This window comes from Carcharodon carcharias (genome assembly GCF_017639515.1).
Source record: "Carcharodon carcharias isolate sCarCar2 chromosome 35 unlocalized genomic scaffold, sCarCar2.pri SUPER_35_unloc_7, whole genome shotgun sequence".
NCBI classification, from domain to species: Eukaryota; Metazoa; Chordata; class Chondrichthyes; order Lamniformes; family Lamnidae; genus Carcharodon; species Carcharodon carcharias.
The window spans coordinates 122851-132178 of record NW_024470723.1 but is presented as its reverse complement, the minus strand read 5'-3'; the positions used below and the strand labels follow the sequence as shown (position 1 = coordinate 132178).

The window sequence follows — 9328 nt, the reverse complement described above, 5'->3', positions numbered from 1 at the left end:
CCAGCCGCTGGTGTCACTGTTTCCCGACTCCCGCCTCCTGACTCCTCCTCCTCGCGGCCGCTGGTGTCGCTGTTTCCCGATTCATGACTCCTTATCCTCCCAGCCGCTGGTGTCGCTGTTTCCCGGCACCTGACTCCTCCTCGTCCCTGCCGCGGGTATCGCTGTTTCCCGGCACCTGACTCCTCCTCCTCCCTGCCGCTGGTGTCACTGTTTCCCTACTCCTGACACCTCCACCTCCCATCTGATGGTGTCACTGTTTCCCGACTCCTGACTCCTTATCCTCCCAGCCTCTGGTGTCGCTGTTTCACGGCTCCTGACTCCTCCTCCTCCCGGCCGCTGGTGTCACTGTTTCCCGGCTCCTGACTCCTACTTCCGGCCGCTGGTGTCGCTGTTTCCTGGGGCCTGACTAATCCTTATATTTCAGCTCTTTCCTGGACTCGAACTCAAGTTCTGTTGAAGGGTCATGAGGACTCGAAACGTCAACTCTTTTCTTCTCCGCCGATGCTGCCAGACCTGCTGAGTTTTTCCAGGTAATTCTGTTTTTGTTTTGACTAATCCTCCTCCCGGCCGATGGTGTCGCTGTTTCCGACTCCGATCTCCACCTACTTCCGGCCGCTGGTGTCGCTGTTTCCGACTCCTGACTCCACCTACTTCCGGCCGCTGGTGTCGCTGTTTCCGGGCTCCTCCCGGCCGCTCGGGGCGCTGCTGGGCGGCGGAGGCGCGCCGCCGGGGATGATGGCGGCCGCGGGCGGGAACGCGGGGCTGCACCTGGTTTCCTGGAACGTGAACGGGATCCGCGCGCGGGGGGAGCGGCTCGTTCCCGATCTCCGGAGGCTCGAGGCCGAAATCATCTGTTTCCAGGAGACGAAAGTGACCCGTGAGTGACCCGGAAACACAGAGAGTGACCCGGAAACACAGAGACTGACCCGGAAATAGAAAGAGTGACCCCCCGAAACACAGAGAGTGACCCTGAAATAGAGACAGAGAGAAAGAGAGAGACCGGGATAGAGAGAGAGAGAGAGAGACCGGGATAGAGAGAGAGAGAGAGAGAGACCGGGATAGAGAGAGAGAGAGAGAGAGAGAGACCGGGATAGAGAGAGAGAGAGACCGGGATAGAGAGAGAGAGAGAGAGAGAGACCGGGATAGAGAGAGAGAGAGAGAGAGAGAGAGCGGGATAGAGAGAGAGAGAGAGAGAGAGAGAGACCGGGATAGAGAGAGAGAGAGACCGGGATAGAGAGAGAGAGAGAGAGAGACCGGGATAGAGAGAGAGAGAGAGAGACCGGGATAGAGAGAGAGAGAGAGAGAGAGACCGGGATAGAGAGAGAGAGAGAGAGACCGGGATAGAGAGAGAGAGAGAGAGAGAGACCGGGATAGAGAGAGAGAGAGACCGGGATAGAGAGAGAGAGAGAGAGAGACCGGGATAGAGAGAGAGAGAGAGACCGGGATAGAGAGAGAGAGAGAGAGAGACCGGGATAGAGAGAGAGAGAGAGAGACCGGGATAGAGAGAGAGAGAGACCGGGATAGAGAGAGAGAGAGAGAGACCGGGATAGAGAGAGAGAGAGAGAGACCGGGATAGAGAGAGAGAGAGAGACCGGGATAGAGAGAGAGAGAGAGAGAGACCGGGATAGAGAGAGAGAGAGAGAGAGACCGGGATAGAGAGAGAGAGAGAGAGAGAGACCGGGATAGAGAGAGAGAGAGACCGGGATAGAGAGAGAGAGAGAGAGAGAGACCGGGATAGAGAGAGAGAGAGAGAGAGAGACCGGGATAGAGAGAGAGAGAGACCGGGATAGAGAGAGAGAGAGAGAGAGACCGGGATAGAGAGAGAGAGAGAGACCGGGATAGAGAGAGAGAGAGAGAGAGAGACCGGGATAGAGAGAGAGAGAGAGAGAGAGAGACCGGGATAGAGAGAGAGAGAGACCGGGATAGAGAGAGAGAGAGAGAGAGAGACCGGGATAGAGAGAGAGAGAGAGAGAGAGAGACCGGGATAGAGAGAGAGAGAGAGAGAGAGAGACCGGGATAGAGAGAGAGAGAGACCGGGATAGAGAGAGAGAGAGAGAGAGACCGGGATAGAGAGAGAGAGAGACCGGGATAGAGAGAGAGAGAGAGAGAGAGACCGGGATAGAGAGAGAGAGAGAGAGAGAGAGACCGGGATAGAGAGAGAGAGAGACCGGGATAGAGAGAGAGAGAGAGAGAGACCGGGATAGAGAGAGAGAGAGAGAGAGAGAGACCGGGATAGAGAGAGAGAGAGAGAGACCGGGATAGAGAGAGAGAGAGAGAGAGAGACCGGGATAGAGAGAGAGAGAGAGACCGGGATAGAGAGAGAGAGAGAGAGAGACCGGGATAGAGAGAGAGAGAGAGACCGGGATAGAGAGAGAGAGAGAGAGAGACCGGGATAGAGAGAGAGAGAGAGAGACCGGGATAGAGAGAGAGAGAGACCGGGATAGAGAGAGAGAGAGAGAGACCGGGATAGAGAGAGAGAGAGAGAGACCGGGATAGAGAGAGAGAGAGAGAGACCGGGATAGAGAGAGAGAGAGAGAGAGGACCGGGATAGAGAGAGAGAGAGAGAGAGACCGGGATAGAGAGAGAGAGAGAGAGAGAGACCGGGATAGAGAGAGAGAGAGACCGGGATAGAGAGAGAGAGAGAGAGAGAGACCGGGATAGAGAGAGAGAGAGAGAGAGAGAGACCGGGATAGAGAGAGAGAGAGACCGGGATAGAGAGAGAGAGAGACCGGGATAGAGAGAGAGAGAGAGAGAGAGACCGGGATAGAGAGAGAGAGAGAGAGACCGGGATAGAGAGAGAGAGAGAGAGAGAGACCGGGATAGAGAGAGAGAGAGAGAGACCGGGATAGAGAGAGAGAGAGAGAGAGAGACCGGGATAGAGAGAGAGAGAGAGACCGGGATAGAGAGAGAGAGAGAGAGAGACCGGGATAGAGAGAGAGAGAGAGACCGGGATAGAGAGAGAGAGAGAGAGAGACCGGGATAGAGAGAGAGAGAGAGAGACCGGGATAGAGAGAGAGAGAGACCGGGATAGAGAGAGAGAGAGAGAGACCGGGATAGAGAGAGAGAGAGAGAGACCGGGATAGAGAGAGAGAGAGAGAGAGAGACCGGGATAGAGAGAGAGAGAGAGAGAGACCGGGATAGAGAGAGAGAGAGAGAGAGAGACCGGGATAGAGAGAGAGAGAGAGAGACCGGGATAGAGAGAGAGAGAGAGAGACCGGGATAGAGAGAGAGAGAGAGAGACCGGGATAGAGAGAGAGAGAGAGAGAGAGACCGGGATAGAGAGAGAGAGAGAGAGAGACCGGGATAGAGAGAGAGAGAGAGAGAGACCGGGATAGAGAGAGAGAGAGAGAGAGAGACCGGGATAGAGAGAGAGAGAGAGAGAGACTGGGATAGAGAGAGAGAGAGACCGGGATAGAGAGAGAGAGAGACCGGGATAGAGAGAGAGAGAGAGAGACCGGGATAGAGAGAGAGAGAGAGAGAGAGACCGGGATAGAGAGAGAGAGAGAGAGAGACCGGGATAGAGAGAGAGAGAGAGAGAGAGACCGGGATAGAGAGAGAGAGAGAGAGACCGGGATAGAGAGAGAGAGAGACCGGGATAGAGAGAGAGAGAGAGAGACCGGGATAGAGAGAGAGAGAGAGACCGGGATAGAGAGAGAGAGAGAGAGAGACCGGGATAGAGAGAGAGAGAGAGAGAGAGACCGTGATAGAGAGAGAGAGAGAGAGAGAGAGACCGGGATAGAGAGAGAGAGAGAGAGACCGGGATAGAGAGAGAGAGAGAGAGACCGGGATAGAGAGAGAGAGAGAGAGAGACCGGGATAGAGAGAGAGAGAGAGAGACCGGGATAGAGAGAGAGAGAGAGAGACCGGGATAGAGAGAGAGAGAGAGAGAGACCGGGATAGAGAGAGAGAGAGAGAGAGACCGGGATAGAGAGAGAGAGAGAGAGAGACCGGGATAGAGAGAGAGAGAGAGAGAGACCGGGATAGAGAGAGAGAGAGAGAGACCGGGATAGAGAGAGAGAGAGAGAGAGACCGGGATAGAGAGAGAGAGAGAGAGACCGGGATAGAGAGAGAGAGAGAGAGAGACCGGGATAGAGAGAGAGAGAGAGAGACCGGGATAGAGAGAGAGAGAGAGAGAGACCGGGATAGAGAGAGAGAGAGAGAGAGACCGGGATAGAGAGAGAGAGAGAGAGAGACCGGGATAGAGAGAGAGAGAGACCGGGATAGAGAGAGAGAGAGAGAGAGAGACCGGGATAGAGAGAGAGAGAGAGAGAGACCGGGATAGAGAGAGAGAGAGAGAGAGAGACCGGGATAGAGAGAGAGAGAGAGAGAGAGACCGGGATAGAGAGAGAGAGAGAGAGACCGGGATAGAGAGAGAGAGAGACCGGGATAGAGAGAGAGAGAGACCGGGATAGAGAGAGAGAGAGAGAGACCGGGATAGAGAGAGAGAGAGAGAGAGAGACCGGGATAGAGAGAGAGAGAGAGAGAGAGACCGGGATAGAGAGAGAGAGAGAGAGAGAGACCGGGATAGAGAGAGAGAGAGAGAGACCGGGATAGAGAGAGAGAGAGAGACCGGGATAGAGAGAGAGAGAGAGAGAGAGACCGGGATAGAGAGAGAGAGAGAGAGAGAGAGGCCGGGATAGAGAGAGAGAGAGAGACCGGGATAGAGAGAGAGAGACTGGGATAGAGAGAGAGAGAGAGACAGAGACCGGGATAGAGAGAGAGAGAGAGAGACCGGGATAGAGAGAGAGAGAGAGAGAGACCGGGATAGAGAGAGAGAGAGAGAGACCGGGATAGAGAGAGAGAGAGAGAGAGACCGGGATAGAGAGAGAGAGAGAGACCGGGATAGAGTGAGAGAGACCGGGATAGAGAGAGAGAGAGAGAGACCGGGATAGAGAGAGAGAGAGAGAGACCGGGATAGAGAGAGAGAGAGAGAGACCGGGATAGAGAGAGAGAGAGAGAGAGAGACCGGGATAGAGAGAGAGAGAGAGAGAGAGACCGGGATAGAGAGAGAGAGAGAGAGACCGGGATAGAGAGAGAGAGAGAGAGACCGGGATAGAGAGAGAGAGAGAGAGACCGGGATAGAGAGAGAGAGAGAGAGACCGGGATAGAGAGAGAGAGAGAGAGAGAGACCGGGATAGAGAGAGAGAGAGAGACCGGGATAGAGAGAGAGAGAGAGAGACCGGGATAGAGAGAGAGAGAGACCGGGATAGAGAGAGAGAGAGACCGGGATAGAGAGAGAGAGAGAGAGAGAGAGAGACCGGGATATAGAGAGAGAGAAACCGGGATAGAGAGAGAGAGAAACCGGGATAGAGAGAGAGAGAGAGAGAGAGAGACCGGGATAGAGAGAGAGAGAGAGAGAGAGAGACCGGGATAGAGAGAGAGAGAGAGACCAGGATAGAGAGAGAGAGGGAGAGAGAGACCGGGATAGAGAGAGAGAGAGAGAGAGAGACCGGGATAGAGAGAGAGAGAGAGAGACCGGGATAGAGAGAGAGAGAGAGAGAGACCGGGATAGAGAGAGAGAGAGAGAGACCGGGATAGAGAGAGAGAGACCGGGATAGAGAGAGAGAGAGAGAGACCGGGATAGAGAGAGAGAGAGAGACCGGGATAGAGAGAGAGAGAGAGAGAGAGAGACCGGGATAGAGAGAGAGAGAGAGAGACCGGGATAGAGAGAGAGAGAGAGAGACCGGGATAGATAGAGAGAGAGAGAGAGAGAGAGAGACCGGGATAGAGAGAGAGACCGGGATAGAGAGAGAGAGAGAGAGACCGGGATAGAGAGAGAGAGAGAGAGACCGGGATAGAGAGAGAGAGAGAGAGAGAGACCGGGATAGAGAGAGAGAGAGAGAGAGACCGGGATAGAGAGAGAGAGAGAGAGAGACCGGGATAGAGAGAGAGAGAGAGAGAGACCGGGATAGAGAGAGAGAGAGAGAGAGAGAGACCGGGATAGAGAGAGAGAGAGAGAGAGAGACCGGGATAGAGAGAGAGAGAGAGAGAGAGACCGGGATAGAGAGAGAGAGAGAGACCGGGATAGAGAGAGAGAGAGAGAGACCGGAATAGAGAGAGAGAGACCGGGATAGAGAGAGAGAGAGAGAGACCGGGATAGAGAGAGAGACCGGGATAGAGAGAGAGAGAGAGAGACCGGGATAGAGAGAGAGAGAGAGAGAGAGAGAGAGAGAGACCGGGATAGAGAGAGAGAGAGACCGGGATAGAGAGAGAGAGAGAGAGAGACCGGGATAGAGAGAGAGAGAGAGAGACCGGGATAGAGAGAGAGAAGAGAGAGACCGGGATAGTGAGAGAGAGAGAGAGACCGGGATAGAGAGAGAGAGAGAGAGAGAGACCGGGATAGAGAGAGAGAGAGACCGGGATAGAGAGAGAGAGAGAGAGAGAGAGAGACCGGGATAGAGAGAGAGAGAAACCGGGATACAGAGAGAGAGAAACCGGGATAGATAGAGAGAGAGAGAGAGAGACCGGGATAGAGAGAGAGAGAGAGAGAGAGACCGGGATAGAGAGAGAGAGAGAGAGAGAGAGACCGGGATAGAGAGAGAGAGAGAGAGACCGGGATAGATAGAGAGAGAGAGAGAAAGAGACCGGGATAGACAGAGAGAGAGAGACCGGGATAGGGAGAGAGAGAGAAAGACCGGGAGAGAGAGAGAGAGACCGGGATAGATAGAGAGAGAGAGAGAGACACCGGGATAGAGTGAGAGAGACCGGGATAGAGAGAGAGAGAGAGAGACCGGGATAGAGAGAGAGAGAGACCGGGATAGAGAGAGAGAGAGACCGGGATAGAGAGAGAGAGAGAGAGAGAGACCGGGATAGAGAGAGAGAGAGAGAGACCGGGATAGAGAGAGAGAGAGAGAGAGAGACCGGGATAGAGAGAGAGAGAGAGAGAGAGACCGGGATAGAGTGAGAGAGAGAGAGAGAGAGACCGGGATAGAGAGAGAGAGAGAGAGAGACCGTGATAGAGAGAGGGAGAGAGAGACCGGGATAGAGAGAGAGAGAGAGAGAGACCGGGATAGAGAGAGAGAGAGAGAGAGACCGGGATAGAGAGAGAGAGAGAGAGAGACCGGGATAGAGAGAGAGAGAGAGAGAGACCGGGATAGAGAGAGAGAGACCGGGATAGAGAGAGAGAGAGAGAGACCGGGATAGAGAGAGAGAGACCGGGATAGAGAGAGAGAGACCGGGATAGGGAGAGCGAGAGAGAGACCGGGAGAGAGAGAGAGAGAGCGACCGGGATAGAGAGAGAGAGAGTGACCGGGATAGAGAGAGAGAGAGACCGGGATAGAGAGAGAGAGAGAGAGAGACCGGGATAGAGAGAGAGAGAGAGAGAGAGAGAGACCAGGATAGAGAGAGAGAGAGAGAGAGAGACCGGGATAGAGAGAGAGAGAGAGAGACCGGGATAGAGAGAGAGAGAGAGAGACCGGGATAGAGAGAGAGAGAGAGAGACCGGGATAGAGAGAGAGAGAGAGAGAGAGACCGGGATAGAGAGAGAGAGAGAGAGACCGGGATAGAGAGAGAGACCGGGATAGAGAGAGAGAGAGAGAGACCGGGATAGAGAGAGAGAGAGAGAGACCGGGATAGAGAGAGAGAGAGAGAGAGAGAGACCGGTATAGAGAGAGAGACCGGGATAGAGAGAGAGAGAGAGACCGGGATAGAGAGAGAGAGAGAGAGAGAGACCGGGATAGAGAGAGAGAGAGAGAGAGAGAGAGAGACCGGGATAGAGAGAGAGAGAGAGAGAGACCGGGATAGAGAGAGAGAGAGAGAGAGACCGGGATAGAGAGAGAGAGAGAGAGAGACCGGGATAGAGAGAGAGAGAGAGAGAGAGACCGGGATAGAGAGAGAGAGAGAGAGAGAGACCGGGATAGAGAGAGAGAGAGAGAGAGACCGGGATAGAGAGAGAGAGAGAGACCGGGATAGAGAGAGAGAGAGAGAGAGACCGGAATAGAGAGAGAGAGACCGGGATAGAGAGAGAGAGAGAGAGACCGGGATAGAGAGAGAGACCGGGATAGAGAGAGAGAGAGAGAGACCGGGATAGAGAGAGAGAGAGAGAGAGAGAGACCGGGATAGAGAGAGAGAGAGACCGGGATAGAGAGAGAGAGAGAGAGAGACCGGGATAGAGAGAGAGAGAGAGAGACCGGGATAGAGAGAGAGAAGAGAGAGACCGGGATAGTGAGAGAGAGAGAGAGAGACCGGGATAGAGAGAGAGAGAGAGAGAGACCGGGATAGAGAGAGAGAGAGAGAGAGAGAGAGACCGGGATAGAGAGAGAGAGAAACCGGGATACAGAGAGAGAGAAACCGGGATAGATAGAGAGAGAGAGAGAGAGAGACCGGGATAGAGAGAGAGAGAGAGAGAGAGACCGGGATAGAGAGAGAGAGAGAGAGAGAGACCGGGATAGAGAGAGAGAGAGAGAGACCGGGATAGATAGAGAGAGAGAGAGAAAGAGACCGGGATAGACAGAGAGAGAGAGACCGGGATAGGGAGAGAGAGAGAAAGACCGGGAGAGAGAGAGAGAGACCGGGATAGATAGAGAGAGAGAGAGAGACACCGGGATAGAGTGAGAGAGACCGGGATAGAGAGAGAGAGAGAGAGACCGGGATAGAGAGAGAGAGAGACCGGGATAGAGAGAGAGAAAGACCGGGATAGAGAGAGAGAGAGAGAGAGACCGGGATAGAGAGAGAGAGAGAGAGACCGGGATAGAGAGAGAGAGAGAGAGAGAGACCGGGATAGAGAGAGAGAGAGAGAGAGAGACCGGGATAGAGTGAGAGAGAGAGAGAGAGAGACCGGGATAGAGAGAGAGAGAGAGAGAGACCGGGATAGAGAGAGGGAGAGAGAGACCGGGATAGAGAGAGAGAGAGAGAGAGAGACCGGGATAGAGAGAGAGAGAGAGAGAGACCGGGATAGAGAGAGAGAGAGAGAGAGACCGGGATAGAGAGAGAGAGAGAGAGACCGGGATAGAGAGAGAGAGACCGGGATAGAGAGAGAGAGAGAGAGACCGGGATAGAGAGAGAGAGACCGGGATAGAGAGAGAGAGACCGGGATAGGGAGAGCGAGAGAGAGACCGGGAGAGAGAGAGAGAGAGCGACCGGGATAGAGAGAGAGAGAGTGACCGGGATAGAGAGAGAGAGAGACCGGGATAGAGAGAGAGAGAGAGAGAGAGACCGGGATAGAGAGAGAGAGAGAGAGAGACCAGGATAGAGAGAGAGAGAGAGAGAGACCGGGATAGAGAGAGAGAACCGGGATAGAGAGAGAGAGAGAGAGACCGGGATAGAGAGAGAGAGAGAGAGACCGGGATAGAGAGAGAGAGAGAGAGAGAGACCGGGATAGAGAGAGAGAG

General features: G+C 54.3%; 1 protein-coding gene across 1 annotated transcript in view; it reads left to right on the top strand.

Moving 5' to 3' along the window:
• Positions 1-390: 390 nt before the first annotated feature.
• apex2 (APEX nuclease (apurinic/apyrimidinic endonuclease) 2) overlaps positions 391-9328 on the top strand; it is a 48304-nt gene continuing 39366 nt past the window's right edge. Inside the window, exon 1 of the mRNA XM_041181499.1 lies at positions 391-877. Coding sequence (XP_041037433.1) covers positions 571-877 — 307 coding nt within the window. The 5' untranslated portion in view covers positions 391-570. The remainder of the gene's footprint in view (positions 878-9328) is intronic.